Source organism: Salmo trutta, chromosome 36 (genome assembly GCF_901001165.1).
Source record: "Salmo trutta chromosome 36, fSalTru1.1, whole genome shotgun sequence".
Taxonomy (NCBI): domain Eukaryota; kingdom Metazoa; phylum Chordata; class Actinopteri; order Salmoniformes; family Salmonidae; genus Salmo; species Salmo trutta.
Genome location: NC_042992.1, coordinates 1,358,541 through 1,383,893, shown reverse-complemented (window position 1 = coordinate 1,383,893; position 25,353 = coordinate 1,358,541). Strand labels below are relative to the sequence as shown.

General features: G+C 46.4%; 1 protein-coding gene across 1 annotated transcript; it reads right to left on the bottom strand.

The window, feature by feature from the left end:
• Positions 1 to 111: 111 nt before the first annotated feature.
• Positions 112 to 25,291, bottom strand: seh1l (SEH1-like (S. cerevisiae)). Its single transcript, XM_029736184.1, has 9 exons — positions 24,687 to 25,291; positions 24,474 to 24,524; positions 20,968 to 21,114; positions 14,173 to 14,384; positions 13,619 to 13,717; positions 9,768 to 9,908; positions 8,789 to 8,949; positions 784 to 925; positions 112 to 217 (listed from the first exon to the last, which is right to left on the bottom strand). The coding sequence occupies exons 1-9, from the start codon at positions 24,795 to 24,797 to the stop codon at positions 190 to 192; spliced, it is 1,092 nt and encodes a 363-aa protein (XP_029592044.1). The 5' UTR covers positions 24,798 to 25,291; the 3' UTR covers positions 112 to 189.
• Between the last annotated feature and the right edge of the window lie 62 nt (positions 25,292 to 25,353).

Below are 25,353 nucleotides of genomic sequence, written 5' to 3'. Positions count from 1 at the left end.
TAGAACCCTGATCTAGAACCCTGATCGAGGAGTCCGTGTGGTTCTTGATTAGTATAAAAAAGGGTTCAGAGGTGTTTCTGGGAGGTTGGTCTGCAGGGTGAGGGAGTTCTCTTTCCATTCCTCTGTGTGTGTGTGTGTGTGTGTGTGTTTGAGTGTTCATGCAACAAGCAGCATCATCAAGCCACTCCGTTAGCCAGGCATCAGCTGAGCTTTCTTTCTGTTAAAGGAAACACAAGAAAAGCAAACCAATCATCTATCAGTCAGACATGGTTTCACACATCATGTTCTGACTCATAGGTATTTTACTAACAGAGACAAATTAGAAGTATTACTTGAACGTGTCAATTACAACTTAAACAATGAGTGTTTATAGTCAAAGAACTAATGCGACTAATGATTAGACACTTAACAGTTGTGTATTTTCTAAACTAGACCTTCATAAATCATAGCTCTACATCTATACACAGTACATTCCTCTCCATACAAATGACTCACAACAGAGGAAATCAAACAGAATGCAAACGTTAGTTCTCGGAAAGCCTCAAGGACTTCCTAGAATGCTCTGATCATTCATATAAATTAAATTATTAATTTATTACTGGTTAATATTGTGTAACATGCTTGGATGAACCTAGAGGACCACAATGGAAATAACCCTCAAAGCTCTATTGTGTTTTAATCCTCCAGCATTTTAATGCATGTGCTGTCACAGGCTGGAACAGCCTTTTCCAAATCAATCAGACCAATCAGACCAATCAGACCAATCAACCAATCAGACCCTACCTTCCAGCGGAGGATGCTTGCAGCAGGACGTGTTGTGGTCCCCCTGCTGTACTGGGGACTGCAGCCTGACTGGAAGAGCCAGCCACTGGGCTACCATCTCCTCTCAGGATGGCCGTACACTTCCAGTTATCCATGTAGTTGGCTGGGGAGAGAGATCGACACAGAGATGACAAAAGGACAGGGAGAAAGGGGAGAGAGCAGAGTCAAAAGGATGGATGGGAAGGCTGACATCTTTGACACACCTACTGTATACTTTTTATATATGCCATTTAGCAGAAGCTTTTATCCAAAGCAACTTAGTCATGTGAGCATACATTTTTCTTAATGTATGGGTGTTCCTGGGAATCAAACCCACAACAAGACAGTTCTAATTTTGTTTCGTTAGACCAGAGGACATTTCTCCAAAAAGTATGATCTTTGTCCCCATGTGCAGTTGCAAACCGTAGTCTGGCTTTTATATGGCGGTTTTGGAGCAGTGGCTTCTTCCTTGCTAAGCGGCCTTTCAGGTTATGTCGATATAGGACTCGTTTTACTGTGGATATAGATACTTTTGTACCTGTTTCTTCCAGCATCTTCACAAGGTCCTTTACTGTTCTGGGATTGATTTTCACTTTTCGCACCAAAGTACGTTCATCTCTAGGAGAGAGAACGTGTCTCCTTCCTGAGCGGTATGATGGCTGAATGGTCCCATGGTGTTTATACTTGCGTACTATTGTTTGTACAGATGAACATGGTACCTTCATGCGTTTGGAAATTGCTCCCAAGGATGAACCAGACTTATGGAGGTCGACAATTTTTTTCTGAGGTCTTGGCTGATTTCTTTTAATTTCCCCATGACATCAAGTAAAGAGGCACTGAGTTTGAAGGTAGGCCTTGAAATACATCCACAGGTACACCTCCAATTGACTCAAATGATGTCAATTAGTCTATCAGAAGCTTCTAAAGCCATGACATAATTTTCTGGAATTGTCCAAGCTGTTTAAAGGCACAGTCAACTTAGTGTATGTAAACTTCTGACCCACTGGAATTGTGATACAGTGAATTATAAGTGAAATAATCTGTCTGTAAACAATTGTTGGAAAAATTGTGTCATGCACAAAGTAGATGTCCTAACCGACTTGCCAAAACTATAGTTTGTATACAAGAAATTTGTGGAGTGGTTGAAAAATTAGGTTTAATGACTCCAACATAAGTGTTTGTTTGTAAACTTCAGACTTCAACTGTACATTACTACATAAAGTATTTCATCCCCTTGGCATTTTTCCTATTTGTTGCATTACAACCTGTAATTTAAATGTTTTTTTATTTATTTATTTGGATTTCCTGTAATGGACAAACAAAATAGTCCAAATTCGTGAAGATTAAAAAAAAAAGAAAAGTGGTGCATGCATATGTATTCACCCCCTTCGCTATGAAGCCCCTAAATAAGATCTGATGCAACCAATTACCTTCAGAAGTCACATAGTTAGTTAAATAAAGTCCACCTGTGTGCAATCTAAGTGTCACATGATCTCAGTAAAGATACACACACCTGTTCTGAAAGCCCCCCCCCCCCCCCCCCCGAGTCTGCAATACCACTAAGCAAGGGGCACCATGAAGACCAAGGAGCTCTCCAAACAGGTCAGTGACAAAGTTGTGGAGAAGTACAGATCAGGGTTGGGTTATAAAAAAAATATCAGAAACTTTGAACATCCCACGGAGCACCATTTAAATCCATTATTAAAAAATGTAAAGAATATGGCACCACAACAAACCTGCCAAGAGTGGGCCGCCCACCAAAACTCACAGACCAGGCAAGGAGGGCATTAAATCAGAGGCAACAAAGAGACCAAAGATAACCCTGAAGGAACTGCAAAGCTCCACAGCGGAGATTGGAGTATCTGTCCATAGGACCACTTTAAGCCGTACACTCCACAGAGCTGGGCTTTATGGAAGAGTGGCCAGAAAAAAGCCATAGCTTAAAGAAAAAAAATAAGTAAACACGTTTGGTGTTCGCCAAAAGGCATGTGGGAGACTTCCCAAACACATGGAAGAAGGTACTCTGGTCAGATGAGACTAAAATTGAGATTTTTGGCCATCAAGGAGAAACGCTATGTCTGGCGCAAACCCAACACCTCTCATCACCCCAAGAGCACCATCCCCACAGTGAAGCATGGTGGTGGCAGCATCATGCCGTGGGGATGTTTTTCCATCGGTAGGGACTGGGAAACTGGTCAGAATTGAAGGAATGATGAATGGCGCTAAATACAGCGAAATTCTTGAGGGAAACCAGTTTCAGTCTTCCAGAGATTTGAGATTGGGACGGAGGTTCACATTCCAGCAGGACAATGGCCCTAAGCATACTGCTAAAGCAACACTCGAGTGGTTTAAGGGGCTAACATTTAAATGTCTTGGAATGGCCTCGTCAAAGCCCAGACCTCAATCCAATTGAGAATCTGTGCTATGACATAGATTGCTGTACACCAGGGGAACCCATCCAACTTGAAGGAGCTGGAGCAGTTTTGCCTTGAAGAATGGGCAAAAATCCCAGTGGCTAGATGTGCCAAGCTTATAGAGACATACCCCAAGAGACTTGCAGCTGTATTTGCTGCAAAAGGAGGCTCTACAAAGTATTGACTTTGGGGGGGGTGAATAGTTATGCACACTCAAGTTCCGTTTTTTTAATCTAATTTCTTGTTTGTTTCACAATAAAAATATTTTGCATCTGCAAAGTGGTAGGCATGTTGTGTAAATCAAATGATACAAACCCCACCAAAATGCATTTTAATTCCAGGTTGTAAGGCAACAAAATAGGAAAAATGCCAAGGGGGTGAATACTTTCGCAAGCCACTGTACTAATACTACTCTACTTTTCCAGAGCCTGACACAGCAGTCATCCCCTGAGGAGCCCAGCAAGGTGCTCGATGGTAACAGATTTTGGCCTGCCTACGATCTGTGGACCGACCATGGTCTACTATCACCCAGGAGCCCGTGTTCATGACATCAACTCCCTCCTACACACGGTTCTGGTCAACTACTCCAATATTGACACCATTGTCACTCAATTAGGTTTTAACAACCTTCGTTTTATGCAATCTGAGGAACTGAGGGAGGACTACAAACATTCTTTTTAAACACCCTCTCTAGCACAGCGAAAAATGTCTGGTCTACCCAAGAATTCCATTGGTCAACTACAAAACATACAGAATGCTGCAGCGTGGGTACTGACCAAGTCCAGACGGAGAGAACACATTACACTGGTTTTAAGGTCTCTGCACTGGCTGCCTGTGAGTTTTAGAATTCATTTTAGGATTCTTCTATTGGTTTTTAAATAAATCCACAATTGTGCACCACAATACATGTCAGACATGCTTTAAAGTTATGTACCCAGTAGGTCCCTCAGGTCCTCTGGCACTGGCCAGGACCTAGGACCAAGAGGCATGGAGAGGCAGCCTTTAGTTGTTATGCCCCCAGCCTGTGGAAAAGCCTGAGAACCTGAGGGGACCTGAAACTGTGGACACATTTAAAAGAGATCTTAAAAGGTCTATACTAACACCAGGTCTATACTAACACCAGGTCTATACTAAGTCTATACTAACACCAGGTCTATACTAACACCAGGTCTATACTAAGTCTATACTAACACCAGGTCTATACTAACACCAGGTCTATACTAAGTCTATACTAACACCAGGTCTATACTAACACCAGGTCTATACTAAGTCTATACTAACACCAGGTCTACACTAACACTAGGGTCTACACTAACACTAGGGTCTATACTAACACTAGGGTCTATACTAACACTAGGGTCTATACTAACACTAGGGTCTATACTAACACTAGGGTCTATACTAACACCAGGTCTACACCAACACCAGGTCTACACCAACACCAGGTCTACACCAGGTCTACACCAACACCAGGTCTACACCAACACCAGGTCTACACCAACACCAGGTCTACACCAACACCAGGTCTATACTAGGTCTATACTAACACCAGGTCTATACTAACACCAGGTCTATACCAACACCAGGTCTATACCAACACCAGGTCTACACCAACACCAGGTCTACACCAACACCAGGTCTACACCAACACCAGGTCTATACTAGGTCTATACTAACACCAGGTCTACACTAACACCAGGTCTACACTAACACTAGGGTCTACACTAACACTAGGGTCTATACTAACACTAGGGTCTATACTAACACTAGGGTCTATACTAACACTAGGGTCTATACTAACACTAGGGTCTATACTAACACTAGGGTCTATACTAACACCAGGTCTACACCAACACCAGGTCTACACCAACACCAGGTCTACACCAACACCAGGTCTACACCAGGTCTACACCAAGTCTACACCAACACCAGGTCTACACCAACACCAGGTCTACACCAACACCAGGTCTACACCAACACCAGGTCTATACTAGGTCTATACTAACACCAGGTCTACACCAACACCAGGTCTACACCAACACCAGGTCTACACCAACACCAGGTCTACACCAACACCAGGTCTACACCAACACCAGGTCTATACTAGGTCTATACTAACACCAGGTCTACACTAACACCAGGTCTACACTAACACCAGGTCTACACTAACACCAGGTCTACACTAACACCAGGTCTACACTAACACCAGGTCTACACTAACACCAGGTCTATACTAACACCAGGTCAATACTAACACCAGGTCTACACTAACACCAGGTCTATACTAGGTCTACACCAACACCAGGTCTACACCAACACCAGGTCTACACCAACACCAGGTCTACACCAACACCAGGTCTATACTAGGTCTACACCAACACCAGGTCTACACCAACACCAGGTCTACACCAACACCAGGTCTACACCAACACCAGGTCTGGGTTGGCGCCCCCCCCCTTGGGTTGTGCTGTGGCGGACATCTTTGTGGGCTATACTCGGCCTTGTCTTCGGACGGTAAGTTGGTGGTTGTAGATATCCCTCTAGTGGTGTGGGGGCTGTGCTTTGGCAAAGTGGGTGGGGTTATATCCTGCCTGTTTGGCCCTGTCCGGGGGTATCATCGGATGGGGCCACAGTGTCTTCTGATCCCTCCTGTCTCAGCCTCCAGTATTTATGCTGCAGTAGTTTATGTGTCGGGGGGCTAGGGTCAGTCTGTTACATCTGGAGTATTCTCTTGTCTTATCCGGTGTCCTGTGTGAATGTAAATATGCTCTCTCTAATTCTCTCTTTCTTTCTCTCTCTCGGAGGACCTGAGCCCTAGGACCATGCCTCAGGACTACCTGGCATGATGACTCCTTGCTGTCCCCAGTCCACCTGGCCATGCTGCTGCTCCAGTTTCAACTGTTCTGCCTGCGGCTACGGAACCCTGACCTGTTCACCGGACGTGCTTGTTGCACCCTCGACAATTACTATGATTATTATTATTTGACCATGCTGGTCATTTACGAACATTTTAACATCTTGACCATGTTCTGTTATAATATCCACCCGGCACAGCCAGAAGAGGACTGGCCACCCCTCATAGCCTGGTTCCTCTCTAGGTTTCTTCCTAGGTTTTTGGCCTTTCTCAGGAGTTTTTCCTAGGGAGTTTTTCCCAGCCACCGTGCTTCTTTCACATGCATTGCTTGCTGTTTGGGGTTTTAGGCTGGATTTCTGTACAGCACTTTGAGATTTCAGCTGATGTACGAAGGGCTATATAAATAAATTTGATTTGATTTCTACACCAACACCAGGTCTACACCAACACCAGGTCTACACTAACACCAGGTCTACACTAACACCAGGTCTATACAAACACCAGGTCTACACTAACACCAGGTCTATACTAACACCAGGTCTACACTAAGACCAGGTCTACACTAAGACCAGGTCTATACAAACACCAGGTCTATACTAACACCAGGTCTATACTAACACCAGGTCTACACTAACACCAGGTCTATACTAGGTCTACACTAACACCAGGTCTACACTAACACCAGGTCTACACTAACACCAGGTCTACACTAACACCAGGTCTACACTAACACCAGGTCTACACTAAGACCAGGTCTACACTAAGACCAGGTCTACACTAACACCAGGTCTACACTAACACCAGGTCTACACTAGGTCTACACCAACACCAGGTCTACACCAACACCAGGTCTACACCAACACCAGGTCTACACCAACACCAGGTCTATACCAACACCAGGTCTATACCAACACCAGGTCTACACCAACACCAGGTCTACACTAACACCAGGTCTACACTAACACCAGGTCTACACTAACACCAGGTCTACACTAACACCAGGTCTACACTAACACCAGGTATATACTAGGTCTATACTAACACCAGGTCTACACTAACACCAGGTCTACACTAACACCAGGTCTACACAAGGTCTATACTAACACCAGGTCTATACTAACACCCGGTCTACACTAACACCAGGTCTACACTAACACCAGGTCTACACTAACACCAGGTCTACACTAACACCAGGTCTACACTAACACCAGGTCTATACTAAGTCTATACTAACACCAGGTCTATACTAACACCAGGTCTATACTAACACCAGGTCTATACTAACACTAGGTCTATACTAACACTAGGGTCTATACTAACACTAGGGTCTATACTAACACTAGGGTCTATACTAACACCAGGGTCTATACTAACACCAGGTCTACACTAACACCAGGTCTACACTAGGTCTACACCAACACCAGGTCTACACCAACACCAGGTCTACACCAACACCAGGTCTACACCAACACCAGGTCTACACCAACACCAGGTCTATACTAGGTCTACACCAACACCAGGTCTACACCAACACCAGGTCGACACCAACACCAGGTCTATACTAGGTCTATACTAACACCAGGTCTACACCAACACCAGGTCTACACCAACACCAGGTCTACACCAACACCAGGTCTACACCAACACCAGGTCTACACCAACACCAGGTCTACACCAACACCAGGTCTACACTAAGACCAGGTCTATACTAACACCAGGTCTATACTAACACCAGGTCTACACTAACACCAGGTCTATACTAGGTCTACACTAACACCAGGTCTACACTAACACCAGGTCTACACTAAGACCAGGTCTACACTAAGACCAGGTCTACACTAAGACCAGGTCTATACTAACACCAGGTCTACACTAACACCAGGTCTACACTAACACCAGGTCTATACTAAGACCAGGTCTATACTAACACCAGGTCTACACTAACACCAGGTCTACACTAACACCAGGTCTATACTAGGTCTACACTAACACCAGGTCTACACTAACACCAGGTCTACACTAACACCAGGTCTATACTAACACCAGGTCTACACCAACACCAGGTCTACACCAACACCAGGTCTACACCAACACCAGGTCTATACCAACACCAGGTCTATACTAACACCAGGTCTATACTAACACTAGGGTCTAAACTAACACCAGGTCTACACTAACACCAGGTCTACACTAACACCAGGTCTATACTAGGTCTATACTAACACTAGGTCTACACTAACACCAGGTCTATACTAGGTCTATACTAATACCAGGTCTATACTAGCTCTGTACTAATACCAGATCTATACTAGCTCTGTACTAATACCAGATCTATACTAACACTAGGTCTATACTAATACTAGCTCTGTACTAATACCAGGTCTATACTAGCTCTGTACTAATACCAGATCTATACTAACACTAGGTCTATACTAATACTAGCTCAGTACTAATACCAGGTCTATACTAATATCAGGTCTATACTTACACTAGGTCTATACTAGCTCTATACTAATACCAGATCTATACTAATACCAGTATATACCAGGTCTATACTAATACCAGGTCTATACTAGCTCAGTACTAATACCAGGTCTATACTAATACCAGATCTATACTAGCTCTGTACTAATACCAGATCTATACTAACACTAGGTATATACTAATACTAGCTCAGTACTAATACCAGGTCTATACTAATACCAGGTATATACACTACCTTTCCAGAGCCTGACACAGCCATCATCCCCCGAGGAGGCCAGCAGGGTGCTGCTGATGTTCCAGGAGACTCTCCACACCTGGGAGTTGTGGTTGTCAAACTGGGCCACGATCTGAACCTGCAGCTTAGTGGGACCCGACGACCCCGCTGTGACCTCTCTCCTGTAGAAACACAGAGACCAGCAGGATAGGGTTAGAGGATAGGGTCAAACTGGGCCAGGATCTGAACCTGCAGCTTAGCGGGACCAGACGACCCCGCTGTGACCTCTCTCCTGTAGAAACACAGAGACCAGCAGGATAGGGTTAGAGGATAGGGTCAAACTGGGCCAGGATCTGAACCTGCAGCTTAGCGGGACCAGACGACCCCGCTGTGACCTCTCTCCTGTAGAAACACAGAGACCAGCAGGATGCTGTGACCTCTCTCCTGTGGAAACACAGAGACCAGCAGGATGCTGTGACCTCTCTCCTGTGGAAACACAGAGACCAGCAGGATGCTGTGACCTCTCTCCTGTAGAAACACAGAGACCAGCAGGATGCTGTGACCTCTCCCCTGTAGAAACACAGAGACCAGCAGGATGCTGTGACCTCTCCCCTGTAGAAACACAGAGACCAGCAGGATGCTGTGACCTCTCTCCTGTAGAAACACAGAGACCAGCAGGATGCTGTGACCTCTCTCCTGTAGAAACACAGAGACCAGCAGGATGCTGTGACCTCTATCCTGTAGAACAGGGACGTGATCGGGGTATCAGACAATCAAGACGGATATTTGTTTAGGGGTAAGTCAGTGATGAGATACAATGGCCACTTCAGAAACATCAGTTAAGAAGTCACACCGAGTCAGCCTGGAAATGACTTGCACTGCAAACACTAACCAGCATGATGATGCTCCACTGTGACCTGGCTGGTTGTGAATCCTGTCTCAGAAGAGATATTACTACAGGATGCGTGTAGGAGCATGTCCTTTAAACAAATAAACTCACCTCATTGGTATCAGCTTGAAGATGCGTACGTCTTTGGTGGCGATGGCGAGCACATGAAAAGAGCGTCCCAAGTTGGGAGCAAAGGCAATGTCATGGACTGGATCTGTCACCGTCATCAGATGTTCTGCCTTAGCATACTTCCTGATAAAAATTATTATAATAATCAATAAAACATGGGATTCATATACTTCCCTTCTACAACAACAGACCATTGGAAGAAGCCATTCAGACTCCATGCATTCAATCACAACATGGTGGCAGTCTGCCCTGAGACATGGCTCCTATATAGTGGAGTCCCGGGTTGTTTGCCCTGAGACATGGCTCCTATAGTGGAGTCCCGGGTTGTTTGCCCTGAGACATGGCTCCTATAGTGGAGTCCCGGGTTGTTTGCCCTGAGACATGGCTCCTATATAGTGGAGTCCCGGGTTGTTTGCCCTGAGACATGGCTCCTATAGTGGAGTCCCGGGTTGTTTGCCCTGAGACATGGCTCCTATATAGTGGAGTCCCGGGTTGTTTGCCCTGAGACATGGCTCCTATAGTGGAGTCCCGGGTTGTTTGTCCTGAGACATGGCTCCTATAGTGGAGTCCCGGGTTGTTTGAGACATGGCTCCTATAGTGGAGTCCCGGGTTGTTTGAGACATGGCTCCTATATAGTGGAGTCCCGGGTTGTTTGCCCTGAGACATGGCTCCTATATAGTGGAGTCCCGGGTTGTTTGCCCTGAGACATGGCTCCTATAGTGGAGTCCCGGGTTGTTTGTCCTGAGACATGGCTCCTATAGTGGAGTCCCGGGTTGTTTGCCCTGAGACATGGCTCCTATAGTGGAGTCCCGGGTTGTTTGCCCTGAGACATGGCTCCTATAGTGGAGTCCCGGGTTGTTTGCCCTGAGACATGGCTCCTATATAGTGGAGTCCCGGGTTGTTTGCCCTGAGACATGGCTCCTATAGTGGAGTCCCGGGTTGTTTGCCCTGAGACATGGCTCCTATAGTGGAGTCCCGGGTTGTTTGTCCTGAGACATGGCTCCTATAGTAGAGTCCCGGGTTGTTTGTCCTGAGACATGGCTCCTATAGTGGAGTCCCGGGTTGTTTGCCCTGAGACATGGCTCCTATATAGTGGAGTCCCGGGTTGTTTGCCCTGAGAAATGGCTCCTATAGTGGAGTCCCGGGTTGTTTGCCCTGAGACATGGCTCCTATAGTGGAGTCCCGGGTTGTTTGTCCTGAGACATGGCTCCTATAGTGGAGTCCCGGGTTGTTTGAGACATGGCTCCTATATAGTGGAGTCCCGGGTTGTTTGCCCTGAGACATGGCTCCTATATAGTGGAGTCCCGGGTTGTTTGCCCTGAGACATGGCTCCTATATAGTGGAGTCCCGGGTTGTTTGCCCTGAGACATGGCTCCTATAGTGGAGTCCCGGGTTGTTTGTCCTGAGACATGGCTCCTATAGTGGAGTCCCGGGTTGTTGTCCTGAGACATGGCTCCTATAGTGGAGTCCCGGGTTGTTTGTCCTGAGACATGGCTCCTATATAGTGGAGTCCCGGGTTGTTTGCCCTGAGACATGGCTCCTATATAGTGGAGTCCCGGGTTGTTTGCCCTGAGACATGGCTCCTATAGTGGAGTCCCGGGTTGTTTGTCCTGAGACATGGCTCCTATAGTGGAGTCCCGGGTTGCTTGAGACATGGTCCCTATAGTGGAGTCCCGGGTTGTTTGCCCTGAGACATGGCTCCTATAGTGGAGTCCCGGGTTGTTTGCCCTGAGACATGGCTCCTATAGTGGAGTCCCGGGTTGTTTGCCCTGAGACATGGCTCCTATAGTGGAGTCCCGGGTTGTTTGCCCTGAGACATGGCTCCTATAGTGGAGTCCCGGGTTGTTTGCCCTGAGACATGGCTCCTATAGTGAAGTCCCGGGTTGTTTGCCCTGAGACATGGCTCCTATAGTGGAGTCCCGGGTTGTTTGAGACATGGCTCCTATAGTGGAGTCCCGGGTTGTTTGAGACATGGCTCCTATAGTGGAGTCCCGGGTTGTTTGTCCTGAGACATGGCTCCTATAGTGGAGTCCCGGTTTGTTTGCCCTGGGACATGGCTCCTATAGTGGAGTCCCGGGTTGTTTGTCCTGAGACATGGCTCCTATATAGTGGAGTCCCGGGTTGTTTGCCCTGAGACATGGCTCCTATATAGTGGAGTCCCGGGTTGTTTGCCCTGAGACATGGCTCCTATAGTGGAGTCCCGGGTTGTTTGTCCTGAGACATGGCTCCTATAGTGGAGTCCCAGGTTGTTTGTCCTGAGACATGGCTCCTATAGTGGAGTCCCGGGTTGTTTGTCCTGAGACATGGCTCCTATATAGTGGAGTCCCGGGTTGTTTGAGACATGGCTCCTATAGTGGAGTCCCGGGTTGTTTGTCCTGAGACATGGCTCCTATATAGTGGAGTCCTGGGTTGTTTGCCCTGAGACATGGCTCCTATATAGTGGAGTCCCGGGTTGTTTGCCCTGAGACATGGCTCCTATAGTGGAGTCCCGGGTTGTTTGTCCTGAGACATGGCTCCTATAGTGGAGTCCCGGGTTGTTTGTCCTGAGACATGGCTCCTATAGTGGAGTCCCAGGTTGTTTGTCCTGAGACATGGCTCCTATAGTGGAGTCCCGGGTTGTTTGTCCTGAGACATGGCTCCTATATAGTGGAGTCCCGGGTTGTTTGAGACATGGCTCCTATAGTGGAGTCCCGGGTTGTTTGTCCTGAGACATGGCTCCTATAGTGGAGTCCCGGGTTGTTTGTCCTGAGACATGGCTCCTATAGTGGAGTCCCGGGTTGCTTGAGACATGGTCCCTATAGTGGAGTCCCGGGTTGTTTGCCCTGAGACATGGCTCCTATAGTGGAGTCCCGGGTTGTTTGTCCTGAGACATGGCTCCTATAGTGGAGTCCCAGGTTGTTTGTCCTGAGACATGGCTCCTATAGTGGAGTCCCGGGTTGTTTGCCCTGAGACATGGCTCCTATAGTGGAGTCCCGGGTTGTTTGCCCTGAGACATGGCTCCTATAGTGGAGTCCCGGGTTGTTTGAGACATGGCTCCTATAGTGGAGTCCCGGGTTGTTTGTCCTGAGACATGGCTCCTATAGTGGAGTCCCGGGTTGTTTGCCCTGAGACATGGCTCCTATAGTGGAGTCCCGGGTTGTTTGAGACATGGCTCCTATAGTGGAGTCCCGGGTTGTTTGTCCTGAGACATGGCTCCTATAGTGGAGTCCCGGGTTGTTTGAGACATGGCTCCTATAGTGGAGTCCCGGGTTGTTTGCCCTGAGACATGGCTCCTATAGTGGAGTCCCGGGTTGTTTGTCCTGAGACATGGCTCCTATAGTGGAGTCCCGGGTTGTTTGCCCTGAGACATGGCTCCTATATAGTGGAGTCCCGGGTTGTTTGCCCTGAGACATGGCTCCTATATAGTGGAGTCCCGGGTTGTTTGCCCTGAGACATGGCTCCTATAGTGGAGTCCCGGGTTGTTTGCCCTGAGACATGGCTCCTATAGTGGAGTCCCGGGTTGTTTGCCCTGAGACATGGCTCCTATAGTGGAGTCCCGGGTTGTTTGCCCTGAGACATAGCTCCTATAGTGGAGTCCCGGGTTGTTTGCCCTGAGACATGGCTCCTATAGTGGAGTCCCGGGTTGTTTGAGACATGGCTCCTATAGTGGAGTACCAAATGGCACCCTATTTGACCAGGATCCATAGGGAAACTAGGTGACATTTGGGACACAGCCTAGGTCTCCAGCCATGCTTCAGGGCAAGGTGTAGGTAGCTGTTAGATAGCAATGCCATTAGGTAAGGCACAGACGTGTCAAACGAGATGAGGAGAGGTGGTGCTACCATGATACAAACCTTGTGTTTTCAATGTATTCATAGATGTGAACTTTCCCGCTGTATGATGTGTTGCTGTCATCAGAGCCCACTGCTATCATGGGGGCGTGGGCACGGGAGCTGCAAGCACAACCATAGGATGAGGATGATGTTCCAGGCATAGCAGGTTTGTCTCTTCCTTGTGTTTCAACATGCAGCCACACAGTTATACTCTACAAACTAACATCGCCCCTGATGATTGGCTCAAGCACTTTTGTGTTTCAACATGCAGCCACAATGGACCCTGGGAGTTTCCACTCCTTCCTGGACCCTGGGAGTTTCCACTCCTTCCTGCTTCTTAACATAGCAACAAGAAACAGAACCACTGTGGTGTTGACCACCACCTAGTGCTCAGAACAATGTTCTATGCTCAGACCACTCATTACTGTCCTCATTTCCACACAGGTGTACACAGAGAGACAATGGGTCTGTTGGATCGGTACCGCCTACATATCTATCTGTTGAATGCAAGTTTGTTCTGATAAATCTGAGTGTGGTTTGCTAAAGGATCATGTGGCACCATAGGAGGGCCCAACCTGGAGGGGCTCCAGGAGATACAGGAGCAGCTGAGTTTACAGGAGATCTCCTGCTGCAGGGACCACTGGCTGAGGTTCATCACGTCTGGAGCCTCGTAGATCCTCATAACCCCGTCTGCTGAGCACGTGGTCAGCATCAGACCCATGTGTTTAGGAGCAAACTTCACGTCCGTCACCGACGTCCTGCTGTCCACCAGAGTGGTCCTCTTGATCTGGAAAGAGATAGGAGTGTGAGGGGGAGACGCACAGGGAGAGGGACAGCAGGGCTGGGTAAGGGTTAGTTGTCCCCCGGGGCCGGGCCAGTCGACACTCTGGGCTGGGTTGTCTCTAACTGATCTAGACTCTACCTTTCACCCGGTTACTAAGTCATCTCTACTAACTGATCTAGACTACCTTCCACCCAGTGACTCAGCCCTCTCTACTAACTGATCTAGACTACCTTCCACCCAGTGACTCAGCCCTCTCTACTAACTGATCGAGACTACCTTCCACCCAGTGACTCAGCCCTCTCTACTAACTGATCTAGACTACCTTCCACCCAGTGACTCAGCCCTCTCTACTAAATGATCTAGACTACCTTCCACCCAGTGACTCAGCCCTCTCTACTAAATGATCTAGACTACCTTCCACCCAGTGACTCAGCCCTCTCTACTAACTGATCTAGACTACCTTCCACCCAGTGACTGAGCCCTCTCTACTAACTGATCTAGACTACCTTCCACCCAGTGACTCAGCCCTCTCTACTAACTGATCTAGACTACCTTCCACCCAGTGACTCAGCCCTCTCTACTAAATGATCTAGACTACCTTCCACCCAGTGACTCAGCCCTCTCTACTAAATGATCTAGACTACCTTCCACCCAGTGACTCAGCCCTCTCTACTAACTGATCTAGACTACCTTCCACCCAGTGACTCAGCCCTCTCTACTAACTGACCATCTCCTTCGACATTTCACTGCCACTATCAGTGTGTGTGACAGTAAACATATTTTTCCCCCTTTAGTTCTCACCCAGTGACTGAGTCCTCTCTGTTAAAGGAGAAGTTGACCCAAAATCGAGAAACTCTTAAGTGGTTCCATACATTGAAACGAGTTCAGTGGAGTTTGCCCTCTCCCCCTGTAGTGCTGTACTGAAACAGCTGCAAAAACAGCTGCAAAAACAGCTGCTCTTGCTGGATGCAGGCCTCGCTCTGCTCCGTTGCCAGTGAATTCATGATTCAGAAATCCCTAAAGTGTGGACAAATTGTTGCTTTATTGAAAGGGTACGGCCGAATGAGCTATTTTTGTCAAAAGTACTATCAGTTCTGAGTCAGGAAATGTGTACTTCTCCTAAAACATGTGATTATTTTATATAAATGTGTTATGTAGCCAACTGCCACAGCAGTACAAAAAAAAAAATGCATGAAATGAAAATGAAATGTATGTCTTCACTACTGTAAGTCGCTCTGGATAAGAGCATCTGCTAAATGACTAAAATGTCAAATGTAAATGTAATGGGTAACAACTGCCAATGTGCAGCCTCGGGGGGAATCCCTGCTTCATAGAATCAGCACCTTATGCCCTTATTCACAGATGCATGTTTATTCTGGCAGATCAGTGAAGACAGCGTTACACATTAGTTATACTAAGTTAACAACAACCTACAAATAACTGACTAAATACTAGTGAGTGAAGAAGAAACTACTGGAGGGGCGACCAACCGTATTAATTTGAGCCCGAGTATTCGGACGAGGCAAATTTAGGCAAATTGAGCTTCAGATGGCCGCTCAAGCCACCCCAACCAATCCCCAGGATCAACACAGACTGGTGCTGCAGCAGTAGGCTGGTCCACAGCCACAACCCATCCGCAGGATCAACACAGACTGGTGCTGCAGCAGTAGGCTGGTCCACAGCCACAACCCATCCCCAGGATCAACACAGACTGGTGCTGCAGCAGTAGGCTGGTCCACAGCCACAACCCATCCGCAGGATCAACACAGACTGGTGCTGCAGCAGTAGGCTGGTCCACAGCCACAACCCATCCCCAGGATCAACACAGACTGGTGCTGCAGCAGTAGGCTGGTCCACAGCCATAACCCATCCCCAGGATCAACACAGACTGGTGCTGCAGCAGTAGGCTGGGCCACAGCCACAACCCATCCCCAGGATCAACACAGACTGGTGCTGCAGCAGTAGGCTGGTCCACAGCCACAACCCATCCCCAGGATCAACACAGACTGGTGCTGCAGTTATGGCAACTGCACTCAAACGCTGCGAACTACACTCAAACACACCAAGACGTGAAGAGGGCACGACAAAGCCTATTCCCCCTCAGGAAACTAAAAAGATTTGGCATGGGTCCTCAGATCCTCAAAAGGTTCTACAGCTGCAACATCGAGAGCATCCTGACTGGTTGCATCACTTCCTGGTACGGCTACTGCTGAGCCTCCGACCGCAAGGCACTACGGAGGGTAGTGCGTACGGCCCAGTATATCACTGGGGCCAAGCTTCCTGCCATCCAGGACCTCTACACCAGGCGGTGTCAAAGGAAGGCCCTAAAAATTGTCAAAGACCCCAGCCACCACAGTCATAGACTGTTCTCTCTACTACCGCATGGCAAGCGGTACCAGAGTGCCAAGTCTAGGACAAAAAGGCTTCTCAACAGTTTTTACCCCCAAGCCATAAGACTCCTGAACAGGTAATCAAATGGCTACCCAGACTACTTGCATTGTGTGCCCCCCCCCCCCCAACCCCCATTTTACACTGCTGCTACTCTCTGTTTATCATATATGCATAGTCACTTTAACTATACATTCATGTACATACTACCTCAATTGGCCCGACCAACCAGTGCTCCCGCACATTGGCTAACCGGGCTATCTGTATTGTGTCCCACCAACCACCAACCCCTCTTTTACGCTACTGCTACTCTCTGTTCATCATATATGCATAGTCACTTTAACCAAATCTACTCACTACCTCAAAATCAGCCTGACTAGCCTCGCTACTTTTATAGCCTGTCTTTTTACTGCTGTTTTTATTTCTTTACCTACCTATTGTTCGCCTAATACCTTTTTTTGCACTATTGGTTAGAGCCTGTAAGTAAGAATTTCACTGTAATGTCTACAACCTGTTGTATTCAGCGTTTCACTGCAAGTTGTATTCGGCGCAAGTGATAAATAAACTTTGATTTGATGTGACTACAATTCTTAGAGATGGAGGAGCATAATGATGATGCAGAGAAGCAGCTAGTTTGCTTTTGTGAACACATTGATTATGCTGTCCACAAAGTCAGGTGTTAGGGTTAGGGTTAGCTACTTTACCTATTTTGCCAATTGGCCTGGACCCTTTTACTACACGGACCCCTGCTGATCCATCACGACTGGTCTGCCGACGTAACCGCACGAAGGGGCTACAACAGACTTCTTCCGTCGCGATGTCCCTTCTGCTAGCCCCGGCCCGCTATCTGTCTGAATCGCCGTGTCTTCAGCCCGTCCAGATACTCATTGGACCCTATGATCACTCGGCTACACATGCCTCTCCCTAATGTCAATATGCCTTGTCCATTGCTGTTTTGGTTAGTGATTGTCTTATTTCACTGTAGAGCCTCCAGCCCTGCTCAATATGCCTCAGCTAACCCTCTTGTCCCACCTCCCACACATGCGGTGACCTCACCTGGTTTAATTGATTTCTCTAGAGACAATACTTCTCTCATCATCACTCAATGCCTAGGTTTACCTCCACTGTATTCACATCCTACCATACCTTTGTCTGTACATTACGCATTGAATCTATTCTACCGCGCCCAGAAACCTGCTCCTTTTACTCTCTGTTCCGGACGTACTAGACGACCAGTTCTTATAGCCTTTAGCCGTACCCTTATCCTACTCCTCCTCTGGTGATGTAGAGGTTAATCCAGGTCCTGCAGTGTCTAGCTCCACTCCCATTCCCCAGGTGCTCTCATTTGTTGACTTCTGTAACTGTAAAAGCCTTGGTTTCATGCAGGTTAACATTAGAAGCCTCCTCCCTAAGTTTCTTATATTCACTGCTTTAGCACACTCTACCAACCCGAATGTCCTAGCCGTGTCTGAATCCTGGCTTTGGAAGGCCACCAAAAACCCTGAAATTCCCATCCCTAACTATAACATTTTCTGCCAAAGGGGGCAGAGTTGCAATCTACTGCAGAGATAGCCTGCAGAGTTCTGTCTTACTACCCAGGTCTGTGCCATGCTTTCCACCTGGCCACCAGTACCCTGGTCAACAGCCCTGCACCCCCCACAGCAACTTGCCCAAGCCTCCCCATTTCTCCTTCACCCAAATCCAGATAGCCGATGTTCTGAAAGAGCTGCAAAATCTGGACCCCTACAAATCAGCAGGGCTGGACAATCTGGACCCTCTCCTTCTAAAATTATCAGCCGCAATTGTTGCAACCCCTATTACTAGCCTGTTCAACCTCTCTTTCGTATCGTCTGAGATCCCCAAAGACTGGAAAGCTGCCACGGTCATCCCCCTCTTCAAAGGGGGAGACACTCTAGACCCAAACTGCTACAGACCTATATATCTATCCTACCCTGCCTTTCTAAGGTCTTTGAAAGCCAAGTTAACAAACAGATCACCGACAATTTAGAATCCCACCGTACCTTCGCTATGCAATCTGGTTTCTGAGCTGGTCATGGGTATACCTCAGCCACGCTCAAGGTCCTAAACGATATCATAACCGCCATTGAAAAAAGACAATACTGTGCAGCCGTATTCATCGACCTGGCCAAGGTTTTCGACTCTGTCAATCACCACATCCTCATCGGCAGACTAAACAGCCTTGGTTTCTCAAATGACTGCCTCGCCTGGTTCACCAACTACTTCTCAGACAGAGTTCAGTGTGTCAAATCGGAGGGCCGGTTGTCCGGACCTCTGGCAGTCTATGGGGGTGCCACAGGGTTCAATTCTCGGGCCGACTCTTTTCTCTGTATACATCAATGATGTCGCTCTTTCTGCTGGTGATTGTCTGATCCACATCTACGCAGACAACACCATTCTGTATACTTCTGGCCCTTCTTTGGACACTGTGTTAACTACCCTCCAGACGAGCTTCAAATCCATACAACTCTCCTTCCGTGGCCTCCAACTGCTCTTAAATGCAAGTAAAACTAAATGCATGCTCTTCAACCGATCGCTGCCCACACCTGCCCGCCCGTCCAGCATCACTACTCTGAACGGTTCTGACTTAGAATATGTGGACAACTACAAATACCTAGGTGTCTGGTTAGACTGTAAACTCTCCTTCCAGACTCACATTAAACATCTCCAATCCAAAATTAAATCTAGAATCTGCTTCCTATTTCGCAACAAAGCATCCTTCACTCATGCTGCCAAACATACCCTTGTAAAACTGGCTATCCTGTCGATCCTTGACTTCGGCGATGTCATTTACAAAATAGCCTCCAACACTCTACTCAGCAAATTGGATGCAGTCTATCACAGTGCCATCCGTTTTATCACCAAAGCCCCATATACACCCACCACTGCAACCTGTATGCTCTCGTTGGCTGGCCTTCGCTTCATATTCGTCACCAAACCCACTGGCTCCAGGTCATTTATAAGTCTTTTGCTATCTCAGCTCACTGGTCACCATAGCAGCACCCACCCGTAGCATGCACTGCAGCAGGTATATTTCACTGATCACCCCAAAGCCAATTCCCCCTTTGGCCGCCATTCCTTCCAGTTCTCTGCTGCCAATGACTGGAACGAATTGCAAAAATCACTGAAGTTGGAGACTCATATCTCCCTCACTAGCTTTAAGCATCAGCTGTCAGAGCAGCTTACCCTACACTGTACATAGCCCATCTGTAAATAGCCCACCCAGCTACCTCATCCCCATACTGTTATCTATTTATTTAGCTCTTTGCACACCAGTATCTCTATTTGCACATCTATCACTCCAGAGTTAATCCTAAATTGTAATTACTTCGCCTCCACGGCCTATTTATTGCCTTACCTCCCTAATCTTACTACATTTGCATACAATGTATATAGATTTTTCTATTGTGTTATTGACTATACGTTTGTTTATTCCATGTGTAACTCTGTGTTGTTTTAAATCGCACTGCTTTGCTTTATCTTGGCCAGGTCGCAGTTGTAAATGAGAACTTGCTCTCAACTGGCCTACCTGGTTAAATAAAGGACTTGTTCTCAACTGGCCTACCTGGTTAAATAAAGGACTTGTTCTCAACTGGCCTACCTGGTTAAATAAAGGACTTGTTCTCAACTGGCCTACCTGGTTAAATAAAGGACTTGCTCTCAACTGGCCTACCTGGTTAAATAAAGGACTTGTTCTCAACTGGCCTACCTGGTTAAATAAAGGACTTGCTCTCAACTGGCCTACCTGGTTAAATAAAGGACTTGTTCTCAACTGGCCTACCTGGTTAAATAAAGGACTTGTTCTCAACTGGCCTACCTGGTTAAATAAAGGACTTGCTCTCAACTGGCCTACCTGGTTAAATAAAGGACTTGTTCTCAACTGGCCTACCTGGTTAAATAAAGGACTTGCTCTCAACTGGCCTACCTGGTTAAATAAAGGACTTGTTCTCAACTGGCCTACCTGGTTAAATAAAGGACTTGCTCTCAACTGGCCTCCCTGGTTAAATAAAGGACTTGTTCTCAACTACCCTCCCTGGTTAAATAAAGGTGAAATAAAATAAATAATAAAAAGAGGGGGAAAACTCCACTTAAACTAGTTTAAATGTATGGAATCACTTGGGAGTTTCTGGATTTTGGGTAAACTTGTCCTCTAACTGGCTCTTTCCTTCTCAATTCTCACCCAGTGACTGTGTCCTCTCTGTTTGTCATTGGACTCCCCAACGATCTCCTCCCACACAGCAGCGGTCCTGTCGAAGGAGCAGGAGGCCAGCACCTGACCAAACTCTGGATGGGCCCAGGTCACCCTCCATACTGATCCACTATGGGTCTGGACAGAGAGAATAAAGAAGACGTCATCAACAGCCCTGCCTCCACCACCTCCGCTTTAAACATACAAGAAAGCTAAAGCATTTGTCTTTATATAGCCTAATTAGTTCAGACTTTTCTTCAGCAGAAAAATTATACTGCGTTTGTCTCTTGTGAAATGTGTCCAATTTAGGGATGCACAATATAGTCGGTAAGCATATCGGAATCGGCCAATATTAGCTAACAATGCCAAAATCGGCATCGGCTCTATGTATAGTTTAACGCCGATGTGCAAAACCGATGTGGAAGCTGACATGCATACCTGTATAACGTAGGTAGATGACGCTACACATGCAACACAGCATTCCTAACCTAGCCCACAATGTCTGCTGTATTGATCTATTTTGTTAGTTTCAAAGGAAGATAACAAAAAGGCCATATGCATGGTTTGTGCTGCTATTATTTCAGGAGGGGAGAAAGTGAAATCTTTCATTACCACAAACCGAATTACTCATTTGAAAGTGCATCACCCCCAGACATTCAGCAACTACTTATAACAAAAGCAGAATAAACTAAGCGCACACTTCCAACAACTAAACAAGTTCAAGTCGAGCAGTCATTTGAAAGCGTAAGAAAATTTCAGCAGGACAACTTTAAGGCAAAATCCATTAACGCCAAGATAATGGAATTCCTTACCCTTGACAATGAACCGTTCTCTGTCGTGGATGATGTCGGCCTTCGCCGACTGGTCGAGCACCTCGGGCCCCGGTACACACTACCAAGTAGGCGCTATTTTTCAGATGTTGCCCTACCGGAGTTACACAGTATTGTTGAAACGCACATCCACATCCTTGTTATGGGCGTCACTGCTATTAGCTTCACGACTGACATTTGGACCAACGCTGTCAGCCCCATGAGCATGCTGAGTCTGACAGCACAGTGGGTCGACCAGGATTTCATACTGAGGAAAGCCGTATTGCATGCTCAAGAATGGGGTGGTTCTCATACCGCTGCTGCCATTTTTAATGGCATTTGAGAACATGTTTGAAACTTGGAAAATCTCCAAGAACAAAGTACATGCTGTGCTACGTGATAATGCATGTAACATGACAAAGGCTTTGGAACAATGCGGAGTGGCCAGTTTGCCCTGCATGGCACACACGTTGCAACTGGCTGTGAACGAAGATGTTTTGGCCCAACGCAGCATATCTGACACAGTGGCAACAGGTAGGAAAATCATTTTAAACACTCACAGCTAGCATACAGCCGCCTGCAAGCAATACAGGAGCAGCTTGGAGGGAAAACGAAAAGGCTTAAGCAAGACGTTTCCACCAGATGGAACAGTACTTTTTACATGGAGAACCTGCTGGAACAGAAACGAGTGCTTGGCGTGTACGCAGCCGACTAGGAGTTACCTGTAACAGTCAGTACAAACCAGTGGACTCTCATTGAAAACATGAACACACACCTAGCTCCATTCACACCTAGCTCCATTCACACCTAGCTCCATTCACACCTAGCTCCATTCACACCTAGCTCCATTCACACCTAGCTCCATTCACACCTAGCTCCATTCACACCTAGCTCCATTCAAACTACTGACTCAAGAAATAAGCTCATCAACTGCGTCTGCAGCAGATGTGATACCCTCTGTCATGGCATTGAAACGCCTGCTCAACAAAACTGCCAACAGACCGTGGGGTTAAAACTTGGAAAAGTACTCTACTAGAGGCTGTAAACAAGCAATTTGGTGGCATTCTCTCTGAGCCTCTTTACTGGGTCGCCACCATGCTCGATGCTAGGTACAAGGACTGCTACTTTGATGCAGACAAGAAACAGGGTTTACGTGAAATGTTAGACATAGCTGGACAAGATGGAAACGGATTAGTGACAGTGCGCACCGAGGAAGAGGACACACGTCAGAAGAAGCCACAGACAGACAGAGCTGAAACTTCACTGCTTGACATGTATGATGAAATCCTGGTTGAGAATGAAACGACTGAACAAATGAACAACGAAACAGCACAGCAAATAAGTGAAAGAAATGGGTTTTGATTTTACTGGTAATGGGGCATGCATAAATGCCTAACAAAATAACTTTTTGGTCACTGTGTGCATTTCAACTATTTAACTGTACTAGAATGCTTAAAAGGCAGCACATTGTTTTAACCGATTATCGGTATCGGTTTTTTGGCAAGTAAAATATCGGTATCGGCCAAAATGTCATATTGGTGCATCCCTAGTCTAATTGTGATGGTCATACTGATAAACTGAAAATGCACAGAAGCCTTAGCTAGCTACCTTCCAACTGGCAGTGAAACAGAATATAACCGTTACCTTCCAACTGGCAGTGAAAGGGAATAGAAACGTTACCTTCCAACTGGCAGTGAAAGGGAATAGAAACGTTACCTTCCAACTGGCAGTGAAAGGGAATAGAAACGTTACCGTCCAACTGGCAGTGAAAGACAATAGAAACGTTACCTTCCAACTGGCAGTGAAAGACAATAGAAACGTTACCTTCCAACTGGCAGTGAAAGACAATAGAAACGTTACCGTCCAACTGGCAGTGAAAGACAATAGAAACGTTACCTTCCAACTGGCAGTGAAAGACAATAGAAACATTACCTTCCAACTGGCAGTGAAACAGAATAGAAACGTTACCTTCCAATTGGCAGTGAAAAACAATAGAAACATTACCTTCCAACTGGCAGTGAAACAGAATATAACCATTACCTTCCAACTGGCAGTGAAACAGAATATAACCATTACCTTCCAACTGGCAGTGAAACGGAATATAACCATTACCTTCCAACTGGCAGTGAAACGGAATAGAAGCGTTACCTTCCAACTGGCAGTGAAACGGAACAGAAACGTTTCCTTCCAACTGGTAGTGAAACGGAACATAAACGTTACCTTCCAACTGGCAGTGAAAGACAATAGAAACGTTACCTTCCAACTGGCAGTGAAACGGAATAGAAACGTTGCCTTCCAACTGGTAGTGAAACGGAATATAAACATTACCTTCCAACTGGCAGTGAAAGACAATAGAAACGTTACCTTCCAACTGGCAGTGAAAGACAATAGAAACATTACCTTCCAACTGGCTGTGAAACAGAATAGAAACATTACCTTCCAACTGGCAGTGAAACGGAATATAACCATTACCTTCCAACTGGCAGTGAAACGGAATATAACCATTACCTTCCAACTGGCAGTGAAACGGAATATAACCATTACCTTCCAACTGGCTGTGAAACGGAATATAAACATTACCTTCAAACTGGCAGCGAAAGACAATAGAAACATTACCTTCCAACTGGCAGTGAAACGGAATAGAAACATTACCTTCCAACTGGCAGTGAAAGACAATAGAAACATTACCTTCCAACTGGCAGTGCAGTTCCACTCTCCGTTGTCACTCTTGTCCCACACCTTAAATGATGAACAGAAGGGACAGGGTTATTTCAAACAGATGGGTTTGCCAAGAAGAACTAACTAGCTGGCTTGTACTTAGAAAGTAAATGTAAGATCAGGGGATTCAAAATGATTGGTTTGTTGTTGTTAGCTGGCTAACTAGTTCAGAGCTTTCTTTACCTTGACACTTTGGTCACTAGAGCAAGTTGCCATTCTCCGGCCATGGAAATCATATGAAACATCATGAATAAGATCCTTGTGGTCCGCTGCAATACTTCGAGCGACAAACATTGCTGTTTGGGCAAAAGTCTGCTCGATAAATGTAGCAACAAATAAACCACGTTACATGTGAGTTTACTATACTATGGGACAGGTTGCAATGGTCGGCGCCATTTTTATAAAAAGTCGTTTCACTGCCAAGCTTTAGCTTAAATACGCCACCTCTATCTTCAAAATATTTGACTGCCCAGTTGTGCCGATGCAAACTATATCATAGTCCCAAACTATATGAATTAATTATTCTCTCTAAACCAGGCCGCAGTCACTATGTGCCTTAAAGTGAGCATTTATTATCTCGAATGACATAAAAAATCTTTGTTTTTGAAAGATACCGAAGGTTTCCTCCAGTTACCACAGCCACAAAGTCAATAACGTAAAAATGCATCCAAATAAATAGATTTTCGGTCTTAATTTAAAGTTAGGCTTAATGTTAGCAGTTTGGTTTAGGCTAGATTTAAAATCACAGTTTAAAAGGAGAAATTGTAGAAATGGGCAGAGTTTATGACTTTGTGGCTGTGGTAAGTAGGGAAAACGATACCGAAGGACCCTTTTGGCGCATGCGCACATC

Bases quoted from the DNA above. Each gene is read 5' to 3' on its own strand.
- seh1l (XM_029736184.1), bottom strand. From the start codon at position 24,797: ATGTTTGTCGCTCGAAGTATTGCAGCGGACCACAAGGATCTTATTCAT. The intron at 13,718-14,172 runs GTTGGGCCCTCC...TTGTGCTTGCAG, and splicing joins ATCTCCTGGAGCCCCTCCAG to CTCCCGTGCCCACGCCCCCA. The intron at 218-783 runs GTAGGGTCTGAT...TTCCTTTAACAG, and splicing joins CAAGCATCCTCCGCTGGAAG to AAAGAAAGCTCAGCTGATGC.